The following is an 18568-nucleotide window of genomic DNA, read 5'->3' as shown; positions in this document are numbered from 1 at the left end:
CCAGGGAAGGGCCTTGTTCGGTCAAGAGCGGCTGACCTGGTCGTTTGTCTTGGTGTGCGCCGCTTCTCAGATTCAAAGGTTCGCTCGCTCGGAAAGGAAACTAGCACGCGTGCGTAACTGTCTCGGGGGTTGGATCTTCCGTCGGCCATTCTGGACAACCGCCACACCACGCTACGTACGCTCCTTGTGCATAACGTTATACGCAAACAGGTTGGATGGCGGACAGACGGGAGAATCAGGACCGCCAAAAAAAGGCAAGACATCGGACGAGATGTCGCTGCGTTGGTTTGCCCCGGCGCGTCGTAGCCCTCGGAGCCCCGGCCGCATCCATGGGGTCGCGCGAGGCCTGGCCGATCATGGCCGACGGGGGCGCTCGCTCATTTGCTCCGGCGCACAGGATCGGCTTGCCGAGAGGAGGATCGCGGCGCAGCCTCGCATCTCGCTCGGGCAGCACCCGCGTAGGAACATGCCCGTAAGCTCGAGTTCGGGTTCGCTCTCCTGCGACATGATGCGAGGGCAAAGAATTCACCTCGTTGGCAAATGCGGTAGTCAGGGAGGTGTGGAGGGTGGCCGCGGAGGGCTGAAGCATGGTCTTGTGTCGGAGTCGGCTGAGCCCCTTTTCGGTGTCACATGAAGGGACGGGATTGAGGACGGTCAAGTTTCTCGACGGTCGCCGAGGAGATACCCAAACCCCCCTGGATAGCGTCAACTAGTGTACTACTGCGTACATAATATATGGTATGTCGGACACGACCATAACGGCTACAAGTGAACGCTCTCCGCGGGTTGGCTAACATAGTGCGTCCCGAAGGTATTAGTGTTGACGACAAGGAGCCCACGTGGCCATGCTATTCTCGTCCCTGGCAATTGACCGACGTGCCAAACAGGCCGGCACCAAGGCATGAGATAGGCGAGGAAAGGGGCCAGGCTGCACTAGAGGCTCGGCTGCCGTGGGGCATTTGTCTTGTGTTGTATTGCGATGGAGACCTTGTTCCATCCTGTCATCTGTGTGTTGGGATTCCCAAGACCATTGTCTTACTGTGTAGCTTCATGTGAGGAGGGTTACCTCGGAACCTGATCAAATCACCAAGGATACCGACGTCTATGTACGGAGCGATGCGGGTACCTACGAGGAGTTGCTGTCCCTGCATCAGATAACGTCGATGAACCTGAGAGTAGCCCATGGAGATGCCGCATCATGTTGGTTCTCGCCATTCCTCACGCGCCGTGCAGAGTATCCTATCTCACGTTTCACCTCGGTATTCTCAGTGCGGCAACCAAAGCGTCCATCCACGTGCGTTTGCGACGCCGCAACCTCTTCCCCCCTGCTCGGCGGACCGAACCGAATCGTCATCTATCATCGTCTCTTATCACAAACCGCGGGGGCACGGCGGGCATGCGGCACGGTGTGTGTCTCGGCGGGGTGTGGTTTGTGTTGGACAACAGCCCCCTCAATCCATTGATCAGACCTTGTGCACACCAAGCGAGTGCTGCTTCGTGGTCTTCGGCGCTCCAAGACGCAGCGCAATGCAGGTTGCTTGTCGGTTCGGGATGGACAGAAGCCTGCGGGTTGCATGTCCAGCCCAGGGGAAGGGCATGGCCAGAATGCCAACTCGGCATTTCCAGATCAAGACAATCTGAAAGCTCGGCCGTCCATTCTTGTTGTGGCGCAGAAAGACGCATGCCCTTAGCCCTGCAAGGCCGCAGCCAGGAGCAGGGGCTTGTCACGAAACAAGACTTGCGCGGTCTTGTGATGACGACGTGTGTGACAACGGAGTTGCAGCGCAGTCTCCGCGCATTCTGCATCTTCCTTGCCGAGGGTGGTGGTTGATGTTGCACGTCTGCTCCCCTCTCTTCTCCGCGTACCTTGGCCGGGTACCTAGGCGCCAGCTAAGCTTCTCTGGGCTGCATGCAGAGCGCGGTTGTGCTGGGCCGTCGTGGGGGCTTGCTTGGGGCTTTTGGCCGCCATCGAGCATGCCCCTAGACGGTGAAGTTCTGATCGTCGTCGCATCATTAGCAACCACCTACTCCTGCCCAGAGAACCGTGCTACGTATGTGTACGTAATGGTTATCCATACGTTTCAGATGGTCATAAAGGTCTCATTCTTTTCCAGGAACGACATCCCAGGTGGCAAACGGATGGAGAGGAGAACCAACACTCCCACATAGGTAATAATTTGCCATTTGTTAGTGTCGCCAAACTTGGTGCGAACACCGGCCATGGCTGGCGCCAAAGCCTTAGCTAGCTGCCGTTGATGCATGCATGGCGCCAGCCTAAACTGGTCCCAAGCCAGCTGAGACGAAACACCCCCTCCATCAGAGAGAGGAGGGAGAGGGGAGTGTCCGTCCTGTCATGCACGGGGAGGAGGTTCCCCTGTTACGCAATCCAAGCCACTGTACTATAGCTAACACCTGCAACCCCCTCGTTAGCAAAGAGCCCGACGCCTTGACTGTGTAACCGTTGGAGCATGACTGGCTCATCAGGGTTCAGTTCCCGTGGCTACATTTGCAAACAGCTTCTCCAGACCGCGGCTGGGGTGACCAGCGGACAACCCTTGGTCCATCCGAATCCGTTGCTGGCACCTTTCTATAGTAATGGCAGCATTGCGGCCAGCTGAACGGGTACCTTTGGCTTTGGTCGTCTTTGGCCGGGGACGGTCTTGATGCGAAGATGCTGAAGCCGTCAAAGACGGCATCTACAAGTCTACTCTACACAGCAACGTATGTTGCAGTGGGCGTCAACCCTGGCTTGCCCGTTCTTGTTCTCGAAGGTGTGACGACATCACGCATCTGCGTTGGAACACGCAGTAGTGTAAGCTGGCGTTGCGGAGGGGGACCGGGAGGGGGTGTTGAGAGGCTTGACCCTCTCTATTTTCCCTCACGAGACAACCAAGCCGCTTCCCCTCCTCTTGCGCTTCCGCTTCCTTCCACGACACGAGGCGTTTTTGATGCGGTTAGCGCCGGGTTGGCTTGTCTCAGATCGTTCGATAGTGTTGTCGTCATGGCTTCCAGAATCATGCAGTCTGCAGTTGTGCAGCGAGTGAAGCGACCGGACCGGTAGCATGGACATTGGATATCAACAGGTGTGCGTGCAGCGCACCCTTCAGTACGTCCCGTGCTCGGTTATCGAGAACTGCCTAGTGCTTCCATTAGGAGCTCTTTTGAAGTGATGGCGTTGCGCACGGAGCTGCAACTCGCAACCGGGCTGAGGACGTACATACTCATGCTTGGACGGGACGAGGAAGCCGATGTCTGCCGGATGACAGTGCTGTTCTCGGGGGAAGGGTGCCTAGCCTGCGTTGAGGGTCCGCTGCGCAATGGAGGCCGGAGCGCCTCGCCGTGCTGTTGTCGGTTGCGCTACCCGAGGATGGTGATGACAAAAGATTGTGCGTGGCGATCGGATCGACACAGGGCTTGAGAGCTACCTCTTACGGGACGCTGAGGCGGTCAAGATGAAGATGAGGTGGGAATACGGAGGAATCGTTCTGTCTATCAGGGAGCCAGTTGTCTATGAGAACACGTTGGCTATTGTAGAACCGAGCGGGAAGCCTGAAAGCCACGGTCCATGGATATATATATACCTTTGTGTCTGTGAGACGGGGCACTCCAAGAGTCGTCGACCGATGCGTCCGATGATATCAAAAGGAAGGATGCCTTCAGGACAGCCAGATGGAAATCCACGAGAGGAGATACGTAGGTAGATATGACTAGGACCGTAGAAGGAGAAAGTCATCCTTGTGGGAAAAAGAAAAAGAGAAAAAAAAAAAAAAAAGAAAACATGCCCTCGACGACTTGATCCAACATCTCTCTCCTCATCCCTCATCTAGCTCTTCCACGTCCAATTCACTGACTCCTTATCCGTCCACAATCCCATTGCAACTCATCACATTCCCCCAGTGTCTGCTCACAGCATGTCGGAACTGCCCCGTCCTGTCATGAAGACAAGCTCGCCTTGCATACATCGTACATGTGTGCGCAGGTGGTAACCGCCCGCTTCCGCACCCGACCGGGCGGTCCCGAACACCGGGGGCGGTTCCTCGACAGGCCCCATCTGCGGCCTCCCCCTTCCCGCTCCGGAGCACGGACGTACAAGCACGGTGGGTACACTACGCCGGCCGGTGCCGGCACTGGCCCCTTCACAGCCGGACTGAGGGACAGCGACCGCTGTCGTTGTGGAAGCCGGAAAGGTAGTAATCCGGTTCGACGAGGCCGTAGGGTACATGTGTGGGTACGTACCTCCCCCGCTCATGCAACGAGACGTATAGTATGTAGTTATGTACAACAAGTACGTGTACTATAAGTCAGCCTCTCCTTGGTACGCAGCGTACAATATGTACTTCCAGCAATAAATCAGCGTCACATTGTCCACTATCGCATCGCTACCGAGTCCGAGGCTGCTCCGGTGGGGCACGGAAGTCCGGGGCCAGGGTCGGCGTCGAAGCGAGGCCGATCGCTAGCATTCACCCGTGGACGTGGACATTACACCACTTATGCAGTAGCTAGTAACTATGTATAATGCTGGGGACGGGCCTGTATTTCGGCGAGGTACGTAAAGTACATGGTGTGCGTATAGAGCACCTATAAGATGCATATTAAGGGTTTCAGGGGCCGGGTCGCGACGATGTGACAAGTCCAAAAAGCGTCGCATACATGCTCGGGCTGTGGCGAACCACCAGCCGCCGGCGGTGGTTCGCAGTGCTTGTCGTTTCTCGGTCCGTAACCGATGTCAAGGACGGAAAGCAAATCTGTAGGTCATGCTGGGGTAGGCAAGTGGGATTGTGGGCTAAATTATGATGTTTCCATCGCCTGGGTAACGATAGGGCTTTAGCCTGCTCTAGGCGAAGAGAAGAAGGCATCGATTCGACGGCTTTATAGGGGGGGATATGGAATCCTTTTGGATGGTGGCATTATTGTTGAGTGGGGATGAAGCTGGCAGAAAGCCGAAGACGAGGTCCTCTGCCTCGCTGAAGGTTAGGCTTGAGGATCTAGACCGCGAGAAGACACGTGAGCAAGGAGGCTCCGTGGTCCAAAAGAAATGACTGCGCATGTATTGGCCAGATGCGGTCTTAGGCTCCGGGTTGCTGGCTCTACGTCTCTTGGTCGGGAACCTTTGTTGACAGTTCCCACAGCTCTGGGTTCACCGCCGAGGGTGACCTTGACATTACGTCCGTCCCCTGCGAGAACATGCATCGCCACCAAGGGGTCGTTCACGCGCCGGGTAAAGCTCCCGTGAGAAAAGTTCCAACAGCTAGGTGCCACTATAGCCCAAAATTTTATGTTATGATCCTCAGGGGGGGGGGGGGGGGGGGGGGGAAGCATGCAGGCGGCAGATCGTCTCACTGTGTGTACGTACCTAGGTACACAGTACGTCGTTGGTGCGGTGAAATGCGACTATGTACACCCCTGAGAACTTCCGAATCCAGATCGCCCACGATGTCGCTTTGCGAAGCGACCGGGTCATGTCCGGTAGCGTTGGGCAGAGACCGGCAAGGTGGCTGGTGCCTTCGGTTAAAACACCATCACAATGTGACATCCAAAGAAATGCAGCACCGAGACCGGCGTCGAGACGGCACGCCTTTGCAAAGAAGAAACACCGTCAATCAATTTGCTACACATAGGGCCGTTGAGTACCGAGATGGCCGATTTGGTGGTTTGGAGGCGTGTCACATTGACAGATTCTGCCTCCGCAGGACATTGTGGATCGTCCTCTGGCGGCGGTGTTGGACCAGGACGGAGGGTGTTCTGGCTTGGCCGAGGGATTGGTTTTCGCTGGTGAGCTTCCCGAGGTCATGACCTCGGGATGACACAGCCATTTTTCTTCGAGTCCTTCCAAGCCAGGGTTTCTATAGTCCCTTGGTGGCTGAGCGTGTTGGATCATCGTGCATGTTTGGGATTGGGTGTTGCTTGTCGTCACGCCGGGGGGGTTCATGGGGGTGAACCGTACTTTGGTCGTACGTGTGATGGGTTGGATGACGGCGAAGTCGACAAAGGCACTCTTTGCCTTTAAGCAACCTTGAATGTCACGGAAAGGTGGTGCTGTTGGAGGTCGCCCGGCGGTGGGGCGTTAAGCAAGTCAAGCAGGGCCGTCATCTTCCTTAGGGGGTTTGAGAAAGACACCCCGAGACTGGCTTTCCCTGACACTGACACCGGGCGTCTGCTGTGTGAGGCCATGGTGAGCTCCATAGTTTCCGTAATGTCCGGTAGGATAGAGGGCTCTGAAGATCTCCCAACGCCCAAACTCGGGCCATCCCCAACTCCCAGAGACCCAGAGCAGAGTGGTGTCATAATGTACATACACTGCATGGCCCTTGAAGGACCTGGCATCAACCCCAGCGCCAACCGGTGCATGAGCAGAGGATATCGTTCCAAACACATACAACCGGTCTGACATGGGCCCGGCCGTGCTGCGCATTCATAGCTGTTCGTAAAAAGCCAGCAGCTTCTGCGCACCCACCTCCCAGGGAATGTCATTCTGCATATGGTGGCCAGCTTTCGGGACCAGGCAGAACCGGACGCCATGGCCCGTATTGTCTCGATCGCCTGCTCCCTCGACCGGTATGACTTCGGCACCCACATCCCTCGGCTTCTTCTTCTGACTAGCCAGGCCGGCACACGCTACGCGGTAGGCATTGGCGAGATCTTCCATGATGGGGACCCTCATGAGCGTATCCGACTCGCCGGCGAGGATCATGAGGTTCTGGCGCTTTACCATGACGCTCGTGTCCTTGTCCCAGCCCGCGATCTGCGAGACGACGTTTCGCATGTTGACAAACGGCTTGGACATGCCCAGCGACCAGAGGAAGCTTTCGTAAGGGGTCAGTCTGTCGTGGAAGGCCTTGACGAAGGCGGCGCTCTGCGCGCGGCTGAAGAAGGCGTTCCAAGTCAGCGCTGGGTGAGAGAGCGGCGAGCTGGGGTGTCCGAGCTGGAACCACATCCTGGGGAGGAACCATGGATCCATGCTCATCCAGCCCGTGTAGACGCGGGAGCTGATGGGCTTTCTGTTAGCACAGGCCGTGGAGAAGACGGTACGAGGAGCCACGGCAAAGCTCGACCTACGAGCCAAACCCCGGGATCGCGCCCACCAACGCCAACCCTTTTACTCTCGCGTCTCCGTCCGACAAAAGGAGCTGCGACAACCCCCCGCCGCTCGAATGCCCGACCAACACCGTCTCCCTCCCTCCCTCGCGTTCTTGAGCCCAGCGCAGCCCGGCAACAACATCGCCCGCCAACATTCTCATCGTAGTCATGTACACCATGCGCAGGTACGACGGATAGTAACTCCCTCCGTGACTGCGCATGGAGACGGCGTAGCAGGGGATGCCGCGGGCCGAGAAGAAGGTCAGGTATTCGAGCCAGACCCAGGCGCCGCCCATGCCGCCGTGGACAAAGAAGAGAGGCGCGGCGTCGGGACGGGCGGCACCCCGGGGACGGGCATAGAGGATCTCAAGCTTGCCGCCGGGGGCATCGACAAAGAGACGCTCGACGCCGTCGGGGAGAGGGTAGAGGGGTGGCGGGTCGGGACGACGCCAGCGCAGCCAGCGGAAGGTGAAGGTTTCGAACATGATGGCTAGCTAAGGTGCTCTATCTAGATTGGTATCTTGGTGATTCTGAGTTGGACTCGGCGGATGCTGTGAAAGGCGGGATTGACTCGCATCAACAATGACGAAGTGGTGTTTGGTAGCTAGGTACCGTCCCTACGATGGAGAATTCCCCAACCCTGGGCGCCCGTTTGCATCCCGGCGACCGACCTGGTGATATGTATGCTCTCCTTCTTCTCTCTCCCCCCCTTCGTATTTTTTCTTCAATTTATTCTCTCCATGCCGCCGTGTCCTCGTTGAGTATCGAGCGCGATCGTGTTCCGGGTTGCGCCGTGAGGAAGCGGAAGATTTAGGGTTGACGCTTCCTTGCGAATGGCTCATTCAACCCTCGGGTCTCACCGCAAACGGCAGGCGAGCTTTGCACACGGCACACACACGGCACCGATGCCTGCAAACCAGGCCAGGCAGTCAGCGCAAACTCGAAGAAAGAGCAAATCCAGGCTCCCGGACCCGGAAGAAGAAGGATGTGGCTGCCGTTGGGGAGGACAAAGACAACAAGGACAAACCTACCACTCGGAGCTTCGTCGAGTTGCATCTCAAAGTGGGCCTCGCTGCACTCGCTCTCTTCATTCACCACTCCTCCATCCATCCATCGGACCTCAAGCCACCCAACCTCAACCGCCTGTTACACCCAGCCCAACTCCCGGTTGAAGGCGCGGGCCATTCGATTCGCCCCGAAATCTCGCATCCGTTATTCGACCGCCAAGATGGATTGGCCCAGCACCCTGGAAACCACTGGCGACGGCCTCCGTGTCGCCGTCGAAGGTTGTGTGAGCAGCCCTCCCTCTGGTCTCTCATGCCGTGGGGACGGGGGAAGGAGGCGGGCTAACGTTTTCCCAGGGACATGGCACCCTCAATGCCATCTATGCGTCGGTCAAGAGGGCGTGCGATGAGAGGAAATGGGAGGGCGTCGACCTCGTCATCATCGGCGGCGACTTCCAGGCGGTACGCAACGCCGCCGACCTCAACGTCATGTCGGTGCCCGCCAAGTACCGAGCGCTGGGAGACTTTCACGAGTACTACAGCGGCGCACGCACCGCCCCCTATCTGACCATTTTCGTCGCCGGGAACCACGAGGCTTCATCCCACCTCTGGGAGCTCTACTACGGCGGCTGGGTGGCCCCCAACATCTACTACATGGGTGCCGCCAACGTTCTGCGCCTGGGTCCGCTGCGCATCGCCGGCCTCAGCGGCATCTGGAAAGGCTTCGATTACCGCAAGCAGCACCACGAGCGCCTGCCCTTCAACAGCGACGACATCAAGAGCTTCTATCATGTGCGCGAGATCGACGTGCGCAAGCTCCTGCAGATCCGCACCCAGGTCGACGTCGGCATCAGCCACGACTGGCCCCGCGGCATCGAGAAGCACGGAAACTACAAGAGGTTGTTCCAGATGAAGCCCGACTTCCAAGCCGAGTCGCGGGACGGCACCTTGGGAAACCCAGCCGCCGAGTACATCCTTGACCGGCTGCGGCCGCGCTTCTGGTTCTCGGCCCACCTTCACTGCAAGTTCGCTGCCATCAAGCAGTTCGAACCTGCCGGTGCTGGCTCCGCGACCGCAAATGTCGCTCAGGCAGCTTCCGTTCCCGAGGCGCCATCTGCGCCGGCCGCCAATCCGGACGAGATCGACCTGGACATGGACGACGACAACGGCGGCGGCGGCGGCGGCGACGGGAACCGCTCCGTTCCGGCAGCTGAAGCAGCATCCGCCGAACCCGCTGCGTCCCAGCAAGCCGGAAACTCAGTCTCTGGAGAGCAGCAAGGCACCGAGGAGGAAACCACCACCGAATCCCTCCGCGCCCAACTCCCCGCCGCATTCGCCAAACCCGCCCAAGCCAACCCCCCTCCCGCTCGCCAAACGCCAGGCCAACCCGTCCCCGCCGGCATCACCAACACAACCACTCGCTTCCTCGCCCTCGACAAGTGCCTCCCCGGCCGCAGGTTCCTCCAGCTCCTCGAGATCCCCGCGTTGTCCTCAACCCCTTCGAATCCGTCTCGCCCTTACCGCCTCCAGTACGACCCGGAATGGCTCTCCATCGTCCGCGCTTTCCATCCCCTCGTCCGCATTGGCGACCGCACCGCCGCCACGCCCGCCGACGAAGGCGAGGCCCACTACGCCCCGCTCATCGACGCCGCCCGCGCCTGGGTTGACGAGAACGTGGTGGCTCAGGGCAAGCTGGATGTGCCGAGCGACTTCGTCATCACGGCCCCGCCCCACCGCCCGGGGGTGGATCCGGAGAGGACCGACGAGCAGCCTGCGGAGTGGACGAACCCGCAGACGGCGAGGTTTTGTGAGATGCTGGGGTTGGAGAACTACTGGCATGCCAGCGATGAGGAGAGGGCGGCCAGGAGGGAGACGGGGCCGGCGCCGGCGGAGTTTTCCCATGGAGGGCATCGCGGCGGGAGAGGTGGTTTTGGAAGGGGTGGGAGGGGACGGGGAGGACGGGGAGGACGGGGAGGAAGAGGCGGTGGTGGAGGCAGGGGATGGGGAGGTGGACGTGGGAGGGGAAGGGGGTGATGGAGTTTGGGGGGTCGAGCATGTTGATATCTTGTTCTTGGTCACTCAATCTCTTCGGACGGTGACTGGCTATGATGCAAAATCCAGGTCTTTGGTTGGCTAACAGGCGCTAGGCTGCGGCGTCGGAACAGAGGTCACCCAGAAAATTCATGATGTTCAAAAACCGATGGGGATTCCAAGCAATCGCCGCTTTCTCTGCATAGTCTGTCTCCTATCTAATAAAGCGAAGGCCCAGTAGGTGTTGTGAGCTTCGCAGATCGTGAAGGATCGTTCCCTCTTCCATCTACTTTAGACATCGAGCCCATGGGGGAGAGAGAGCCCGACGTTATGCTAAGATGGGGACATAGGACGGGGAGGATGAAAGCATGAACAAGACCGCCTGCAAAGGAAAGGACCGAGAATGGGAGGATGACTGCGGCCTACAGGACTTCCGTTCCCTCCCCTGCCCTCGGCATCGACCAAGCCCTTGCAAGCGCAAAACCTCTTGCGGATGCCGCCACGCCATGATTCACCAGGCACCTCCGTGAGCCCTGCCAAACGCCTCACCGTATACGTGCGGCGCCATCGTAAGCGCCCGCCTCTGCCCATCCTCGCTCCGTTGCTAACGAAAACCAGCCCGGACCGGGCATCCCGGTCAGGTTGGCGCAGATATGCTCAACGCCAACAAGGCAAACAAGCCCTAGACACCAAGCCTCGTGGCAGCCGGGCGAAACGTGGAAAACGCAAAAGTCGCTTCCTCCGTCCCGCTGGCAAGGAAGCGCGCCGTATGAGATGAACGGAGGAGCCTTTGGTGCTTCGCGTCCGCTGGGAAAGGAGGAGGACGAACGAACTCTCCAGGTTCGTCGACCAGGTCCTTTCCAGCTCACGCTCACCCGCCCCAACCGGCCGTGGCTCTCTTTCTCACCAAGCCTGCCCTGGTCCGGGCTCCAGGTTGAAGTAGTTGGCCGCCATGAGCAGCTCGAGGCACATCTCGGCGGGGATCTCCATGTCGGGCACGTTCTCCTTGTCCCGGTTGCGGTACCAGTAGTGGAAGTAGTCGACCACCTTTTCGAGGACGACGCCGCTTTTCAAGGCGCAAGAGGATCGTCGGTTAGCTTGGTTGTTCTCGCTCGCGGAGATCGACAAAGGAAAGGAGAAAGATGTCAAGGCGTGGGTCAGAGAGGTCCATCAGATCAAGTGTAGAACGCCTCATGCAGGCCCGCTCGACTGGAGGGGTCTGTCGGAAAGAACGCAGCAAGTGTGGTTTGACTTGGTCATCATTTGGAAGGGGCTTGGGGGGGTGAAATGGGAGAAGGATCATGACAAGAAAGGAGGCGATGGGCGGATCAGCGAGGGGGGTGGTTGGAACCTACCTGATCTCGGGGAATGTGCAGCGGTTCGTCTGGGCCTCGACGAAGGGACTGCGGAGCATGCCCTTGATGGTCGGGCTGACGAGAGCCGCCTCGGCTAACACGACAAACTCGAACCCGTCGTTGGAAACGAGGGTGAGATACTTGTTTTCTGTGTCCTCTGCCATGGTGGTGTTGGGTTGCGGTTCCGGACGTCCTTGACTTCCAGGTGGGAGGGGGAGGGGAGGTGCCTTGATGGATGTTGGATGTTGGATGGTGAGGTGGATGACCAAGGTCAAACAAACGACAAGCAGGCTTCACTTGAAAACCATGCAGAGACAATGCCCCTCCAAAGTTGGATGAACGTATTCCCGCGTCATGCACAAACGACGGGAACCATTGGTGGCCTGTTGGGAGGTGATGAGGTCACTAGCACCTCGCCGCGACGCGCCGCGACGAAAGATCAGAAATAAAAGTTCGAGGTTGTTTTTTTCGCTGCCGAAAGGCGACGCCGCAGAAAAACCAGGGCAGGCAGCCACCGGGCTGGGGCTCCACCCAAAATGCACTAGCCACGTTGAACCGAGACAGCTGAAAGCTCCACTGTGGGTCTGCTTGGCTGCCCAACTCTTCCAACTTCTGTGCCATTCTGTTGAAGAGGCTGGATATGACTGCATCCAGTCGCTTTTGGTCCATGTCTTACACCAAGAAAGGTCAAAAAAAATCAAGAGTTGGAAAAAGACGACAAAAGCGTAGAATAAGTGATTTTAAGAATCAACCAAAAAAATCACAACGGCCCTTTGTAACATGGAATGAGAACCTCGAGGTCCGAGCGAAATAACAATCCAAGCAGCTACCCCGCCCTCTGCCGTGTTTGCTCCTGCTGTGCCTTCGGCCCTGTTTGGGATTGCGCTGACCGGAGCGCAGTGGGTCCGGCTGCTTGCCATTTTGCGCCCCGCGATTGCGTCCCGGGCGGTTGTGCCTCTCAGAGCGGGACCGTTGCCCAGTCGACGGTTTACTTGCGCCCGACCGCATGTCATCATCCACAACGACTCCCCCCCTTCGACCGTCATATCACCCAGGAAAAAGAAAAGAAAAAAAAAAGTGCTCGAGTCAACCAAAGTGCATCATCGCTCACGTATTGCACACCGCCGAGCGACCTGAGATCTGAATTCCCCGAGACAGTTTCTGGGAGGGGAGGGGACGACAAGACACCCAAATCGCCGTTGTTTTGCCAGAACCCAACCGACTGACCGCCAGCCTCTCGGGGTTTCCTCCGCTGTCAACAAAGCAAACGGACCCGACCACGCACACCCAGCCCATACCGACGGTGGCTTTGACACCGCGCATCCCGCCCGCCCAACCGCTCTGACGACGCAAATCGGTCGCAAGTCAAGACCAACCACCATGGCGTCGCACCAATACCGCACTTCCACCTACATGCACGAACGACACGAGAGCAATGCCTCGCGGAGGCCCGAGTCGCAGCAACGGCGCGATGCGCGCGGCACCCGGTCCAGCGACGGCACCGTCAGCACCACCATGAGCAGCAGCTCGACGGGCCGCGAGTCGTCGGGCACCGCCATGACCGAGGGCCCGGCCTGGTCCAAGAAGATTGTTGTTGTCGGCGACGGCGGCTGCGGCAAGACCTGCCTCCTCATCAGCTACAGCCAAGGATACTTTCCCGAGGTGCGTGCGCATCCTCTCGGTTCGCGTTGGACACAATGGGTGGCAGCGCCGCTGAAAGAGAAAAAAAACGACTAACCGCCGTTGCAGAAATACGTCCCGACCGTCTTTGAGAACTACATCACCTACCCCATCCACCCGCCGACCGGCAAGACCGTCGAGCTTGCCCTCTGGGACACGGCCGGTCAAGAGGAGTACGACCGGCTCCGCCCCCTTTCCTATCCGGAGACGGACCTCATCTTTGTCTGCTTCGCCATCGACTGCCCGAACTCGCTCGAGAACGTCATGGACAAGGTGCGTCCCTTGCGTCCCCTTCCGAACCCCCAACCCCCGAGTACCAACTCACCGTCCTCCTCTAGTGGTACCCCGAAGTCCTCCACTTCTGCCCCTACACCCCGCTCATCCTCGTCGGTCTCAAATCCGACCTGCGCTTCAAGAAGACGTGCATCGACATGCTCAAAACCCAAGGCCTCACCCCCGTCACCACCGAGCAGGGCCTCGCCGTGGCCCGCAAGATGGGCGCCCAGTACATGGAATGCAGCGCCAAGGAGATGCGCGGCGTCGAGGAGATCTTTGAGCGCGCCATCCTGACGGTCGTGGCCAACGACCGCAAGACGCTCGAGGCGGAGGCGCTGGCGTCGGGCGGCAAGGACGGTGGCGACTACGGCAGCGCGCGGAGGCGCAGCACGACGCTGGCGGGGATAACGTTTGGGAGCGACGGCGTGCAGATCCCGGTTGTTAAGAAGAAGAGAAGAAAGTGCGCGCTGGTCTGATGGGTGGGAAAGGGGAGAGAAATTGTCGGCCTGCCTTCCTACCTTACCTACCCACCTACCTACTTACATCCCTACCTCCCTACCCAGGTACACACACACACATACCCACACACACACACCACACACACACACCCTGAGTTGGAGAGGCACGAAGGGGAGGGGGAAGGGTGAAGCGGGAAGAACATAACGGGGACGGCCGCGCCGGTATGGATGGGTATTCCTGGATGGGCGGGTGCCCCGTACGCCTAAACCCCGCCCGCTCGCTCGCCGGCGGCGATGACGGATTCGACTCACGATGGGACGGACGGAATGCATGCATGATGCCCGACACGACATGCGCCTGCGGCAGCTGCCGTTACTCCTGGTGCCTTTTTTTTTCCTCCTCCTTTTTTCTCTTTTATTGTTTCCCGTTTCCTCTCTCTTCTCTCTCTCTCTCTGTCTCTACGTTCCCCCGCCATCGCAATATCCCTTTCTGTGCGTTTCCTTTGTTTTTTTTCTCGACTTGTCTTTTCCTGTCTGTGTCACGGCCTTGCCGATGGCAAAACGGCATGGTGCTAACGAAGCGGGCGACCTGGCTTCTAGGGATATCCTTTCTGTTCTTTGTCTCTTCGATTGCACTGCCTCGGCCTTTTATGTTTTCCCTCTTTTCTACTCCAAGTTATGCCCCCGGTTGTCGAGACGGTTACGCGCTGGACGGATGGATGAATGAATGGATGAAAGGGTTGGATGGGACAGGTTATGGATTGATGATTGGGAAGGGCCCAGGGGGAGGATGCCGGGGTGGGGGATGGTCGGCGCTGATGGACTGTGGGATGATGGGTACGGCACTACTACTACTGTATGGACAGGTGCGGCGCTGGGGAAGGGGATTACCGACAGGGTTGTATTAACTGGAGTATACCTTCTCTTCGTGAACACTGCTATAGGGTTTTAGAAGGGATGCGATACCCCGAGAAAGACGGATGCATGGTTACGCACGGGACAGCGCTGCATGGGAGCTCATCGCCGACTTCAACACGTAATGGAGGCGAGGGAGGCGCGGTGGTGGTGTAACGAGAGCTGTTCCGTCCTGTTGATTGTTGATTGTTTCTTACCTTTCTTTTTTTTTGGCATTGGGCGCGTGAAATATCTGAAGCAATACAGCATCAACAAGGCTGTCAACCCCTCGTGCCGCGTGTTGGAGCTCTCCGTAACGTTAGCGGTGACATGCATCTTCCCATTTGCATAATGAACCAGACTCTTCCCTCGGATCCCTGAACCATCCACGCCGAATCAGAAACCGGGTATCAATTCATGTCGTGTCCCTCGAACCCTCCCGTGTCGTACATCCACACATGCATGTGCTAACCACTCTGTTCCCCCCCCTTTCTTTCCATCTGCCGACCTTGATGTACGTCAACTAGGCAACCTTATCATCTGCTGCCCTACTGATTGCCTTCCCCTGCCTCCTGACCCTCGCCCTGTGGTTGCTGCTCCGATTTCACCTCCTCCGGCTCCTTGGCCATGACGTTCTCAAACTGCGACCACAACGCCTCGACCGAGGAAAACTCATTGCCAACCTAGGTTGTGTGAATCAGACGGGGGTGGCCAAGAATTCGTTGAATGTTGGGAAGCCGGGATGATGGGGGGAAGGGGGGGGGGGAGGGTGCCTACCGCGATGACAGCCTCCAAAGACCTGTTCAGCTTGTTGATGTTGGCAAGCACATGCTCGAAGCTCTGTTTCCAAGGGCAACGGCCGTGGGACGCCGTCGATCAGTCAGCGCGCGGCTTGCCTTCCGGTTGTGTGGGAGTAAGATTTCGGAGCGAGGCCTAGCGCTGATGCTGCCGATGCTGCCGATGCTGCCGATGATGCTGATGATGGCAGGGAGCGAGGGGCCTCTCCACTCACCATCGCGATCTCGCCAATCAGTTCCTCTCGTTGCTGCTCGAAATACGTCTTCTCCCGCGTTGCCCCAGAGGCGGAGCGGTTAAGGGAGGCCATTGTTAGTGCGGGTGCTGACTCTGCCTGCCTGGCTGCGGAAGCCAATGCGGGTAAGGGAACCAAGGGTGAGGTTGATGCGGCTGCACATCCAGCTCCCTTCCTTGGCTTGTGTGTTTGTCGTTGCCCGCTAACTAAGGTAGGTGGGATGAAAGCAATGTTACCGTATCGTACCGTAACAGAAGCTCCTCCACGTAGTAGTGTGTATCGCAGACCGGGCCTACACCCTAACCCTGAATGTTGCTGTGGTAACAGGTCGCGGTCCGTTGCCGTTGATGCTGCGAGCTGCAGGTAATCGTGCATCAGGGCGGAGCGGGATGTTTGATGTAAATTGAAAAGTCAATCGGCTCCGAATGCTGTGTTCCATGGATGAGGCAGTTCGGCGATCCGTACACGGAATCCTGTGCCGTAGGCCTGTTCTCCTGGCAGCCGAAAGCCCCTCGGCTCAACAGCTCCCGACGATCCGTACGGGTTTTCTCGTTGAGTGTCCGGTGGGAGAGAGGTCATGGAAAAGACGAAGACGCAGTAGGTTGTAATCCTGTCACTCTTGCAGATATGTCTGTTGTTGTATTCCTACAGCTCTCGTGCATGGCTGTCTCATCCTTCTTTTGTGCACGTCTCGTACGGGCCATCCCAAGTGATACAACCCTAGAGCACCCTCACAGCTTTCCCCATACCAAGCACCTGCCTTTTCTCCTCAAGGCAAAGGGCAGTTCAACTGTGCATTTTCTTGTCTTGAGTCGTGGCGCAACGTAGGGAATGGTTGTGGTTGTGTCTCGCCTCGAAGGAACCCCGTCGCAGACCCAACTGGGCCCGTGAGCAGATTCATCGCCAGCGAACCACGCCAGGAGCACACAGCGCGGACCGTAACGCTGGACACGTCGCAAAAGCGTAGATAGCAGCCGGGACCCTCTAGTTCCGGGACAAGAGAGGCGAAGGCCCGGATCCTGCGCTCTGCTCACACCGCACGTCACCCACGAGCCAGGTTCTTTCCCGGGCAGGGCAGCAGCTGGATTCGCAGCATTCTTGTTTGCGTGTCATGTCTCGAGGTTGATGGTCTTGCCAAATCTCGCATACAGTTCCACCTTGAGCTGCGACATCTCCTCCTTGATGGTCCCCAACTTGTCCTCGAGCTCCTCGATTTCCTCCTCGAGCTTGGCCGTCGAGACAGCGAGCATTTCTTGGGCTTGGGCGAGCGGGACGTGGAAGAAGGCGTCGCCGATCTTGTATCTGCAAAAGGCGATCCTCTGCTGTGAGTTGCGTGTCCATATGGTTGTCGTTGGTCCAGGTTGGCGGCCACTTACGGGACGGGTTCGTCTTCGTCGGCGAGCTCCAACTCGGTGTTGATGTCGTCGAGCTCCTCCTTTTCCTTCTACATGCGCGCAAGATAGCGGATGAGTCAGGCTGTCCAGGACAGAGCGGACGATGGGCAGAACGGACCTGCTTGACCTTCAGCTCGTCTTGTATTGCGAGCTCGCGCTGGTGCAGACGGCTGAACTTGTTGATCTTGTCTTGGTCCTCGCGGCGGACCTCGACCTCCTCGCCCATCGCCTCCTCTTCCTCTTTCGTTAACTGCGGCCCGCGTCAGTGGTCATGGTTGCTAGGATGTTGTTGCGACCAAATTGCTGTACCATTCTTCGTGAAATCATCTTGGCTGGCCGGTTCTGTGCTGTGCTGCTTCCCTTGCTGCTCGGTATCCTTCAACTTTGAGCACCCCAAGGAGCTCCGTTCTTTGGCGGGGTTCGAACGAAGGAGCTCAGGTTCCAGGTTTGGATCCCCGCCAAAGATGACGACAACCCTAACCCTGGACATCGCGAGACACACGGGCCGGGGAAAGGGGGGGGGGGCGGGCTCGCGGATTGGTTCAAGCTCCCAGAGCGGTCTCAAAGTCAACAAACCGTGTCGCGGTTCTCATTCCTTGAGTCTCCCTCGCATCAACACAACCCCCCCTCCCTCGAGCCCACACCATATCTGCATCTCCCTGATAGACACGTTTCGCTTCGGCGGGATATACCACATCCAACATGGCAGGGCAAAAGCTCTACCCGCGCGCGACGGTCAAGAAGATTGTCAAAGCCCACTCCAACCGCAATCTGACCAAGAACGCTGATGTCATGGTATAACACGCCTTGCAAAACGCGAGACCCTTCCAAGCTGACAATGTTCGAAAGATCTTTCTGGACTATATGCTATTTATGCAAACGTAAGGATTCATTCCCTCGGAACGCACTTGGAGCTCCATGTTGACAAGTTGTTGGTTTTCCAGCCTCATGAAAGAGGCGGCCGTCGAGGCGAAGAAAGGAGGTGAGCGTAGCGTGACGGCGCGAAGCGTTAAGAAGGTGACGGCGGTAAGCTTCATTCCCTTTTGGCCCTTGTGGGGTTTCGGGAAGCTCACAGCGTCGATACAGGATGCGCTCGCCAAGTTCCGCGGATGAGTGGATCTCATCCTAGTGCCATGACCCGATGACGGAAGACCTCTTGTCCTCCGGGACGACCAGAGCACTCTGTCTGAGCGCAACCTGCCCAAACGCGACCAGCCTAGCCCCGCGGATCTGGGGCCTGCCCAACGAGCAGGGCATCTACTATAGAGGCCGTATACGTGTGCCGACAGCGGGGCTGTGGAGGCCGAGATGCCCCCTCCCCCCGCCCTCTCCAGCGCCTGGTACAACGCAGCAAGGCGTTGGGATTCAA

The 18568-nt window shown here is 58.1% G+C and overlaps 7 protein-coding genes across 7 annotated transcripts; 3 read left to right on the top strand and 4 right to left on the bottom strand.

The window, feature by feature from the left end:
• Positions 1-6412: 6412 nt before the first annotated feature.
• On the bottom strand, positions 6413-7562 carry VTJ83DRAFT_6373 (uncharacterized protein; the record flags this gene model as incomplete). The annotated part of the gene is made up of 2 exons (XM_071013077.1): positions 6413-6986; positions 7057-7562. 2 exons carry the CDS (start codon positions 7560-7562, stop codon positions 6413-6415), a joined length of 1080 nt encoding a protein of 359 aa, XP_070864000.1.
• Positions 7563-8062: 500 nt separating this feature from the next.
• VTJ83DRAFT_6372 (uncharacterized protein) lies at positions 8063-10115 on the top strand (the record flags this gene model as incomplete). The annotated part of the gene is made up of 2 exons (XM_071013076.1): positions 8063-8368; positions 8439-10115. The coding sequence occupies 2 exons, from the start codon at positions 8063-8065 to the stop codon at positions 10113-10115; spliced, it is 1983 nt and encodes a 660-aa protein (XP_070863999.1).
• A 900-nt stretch (positions 10116-11015) lies between these two features.
• On the bottom strand, positions 11016-11631 carry VTJ83DRAFT_6371 (uncharacterized protein; the record flags this gene model as incomplete). Its single annotated transcript, XM_071013075.1, has 2 exons — positions 11016-11178; positions 11468-11631. The coding sequence occupies 2 exons, from the start codon at positions 11629-11631 to the stop codon at positions 11016-11018; spliced, it is 327 nt and encodes a 108-aa protein (XP_070863998.1).
• Positions 11632-12847: 1216 nt separating this feature from the next.
• VTJ83DRAFT_6370 (uncharacterized protein) lies at positions 12848-13899 on the top strand (the record flags this gene model as incomplete). The annotated part of the gene is made up of 3 exons (XM_071013074.1): positions 12848-13129; positions 13217-13420; positions 13486-13899. 3 exons carry the CDS (start codon positions 12848-12850, stop codon positions 13897-13899), a joined length of 900 nt encoding a protein of 299 aa, XP_070863997.1.
• Positions 13900-15323: 1424 nt separating this feature from the next.
• On the bottom strand, positions 15324-15880 carry VTJ83DRAFT_6369 (uncharacterized protein; the record flags this gene model as incomplete). Its single annotated transcript, XM_071013072.1, has 3 exons — positions 15324-15458; positions 15553-15615; positions 15788-15880. 3 exons carry the CDS (start codon positions 15878-15880, stop codon positions 15324-15326), a joined length of 291 nt encoding a protein of 96 aa, XP_070863996.1.
• Positions 15881-16914: 1034 nt separating this feature from the next.
• VTJ83DRAFT_6368 (uncharacterized protein) lies at positions 16915-17526 on the bottom strand (the record flags this gene model as incomplete). Its single annotated transcript, XM_071013071.1, has 4 exons — positions 16915-17107; positions 17182-17249; positions 17318-17449; positions 17509-17526. The coding sequence occupies 4 exons, from the start codon at positions 17524-17526 to the stop codon at positions 16915-16917; spliced, it is 411 nt and encodes a 136-aa protein (XP_070863995.1).
• A 375-nt stretch (positions 17527-17901) lies between these two features.
• Positions 17902-18312, top strand: VTJ83DRAFT_6367 (uncharacterized protein; the record flags this gene model as incomplete). The annotated part of the gene is made up of 4 exons (XM_071013070.1): positions 17902-17994; positions 18049-18080; positions 18144-18225; positions 18286-18312. 4 exons carry the CDS (start codon positions 17902-17904, stop codon positions 18310-18312), a joined length of 234 nt encoding a protein of 77 aa, XP_070863994.1.
• Positions 18313-18568: the final 256 nt, after the last annotated feature.

Source organism: Remersonia thermophila, chromosome 6, assembly GCF_042764415.1.
Source record: "Remersonia thermophila strain ATCC 22073 chromosome 6, whole genome shotgun sequence".
Taxonomy (NCBI): Eukaryota; Fungi; Ascomycota; class Sordariomycetes; order Sordariales; family Chaetomiaceae; genus Remersonia; species Remersonia thermophila.
Note: the sequence above shows the minus strand (reverse complement) of the source record. Positions and strands in the feature narration are given on the sequence as shown.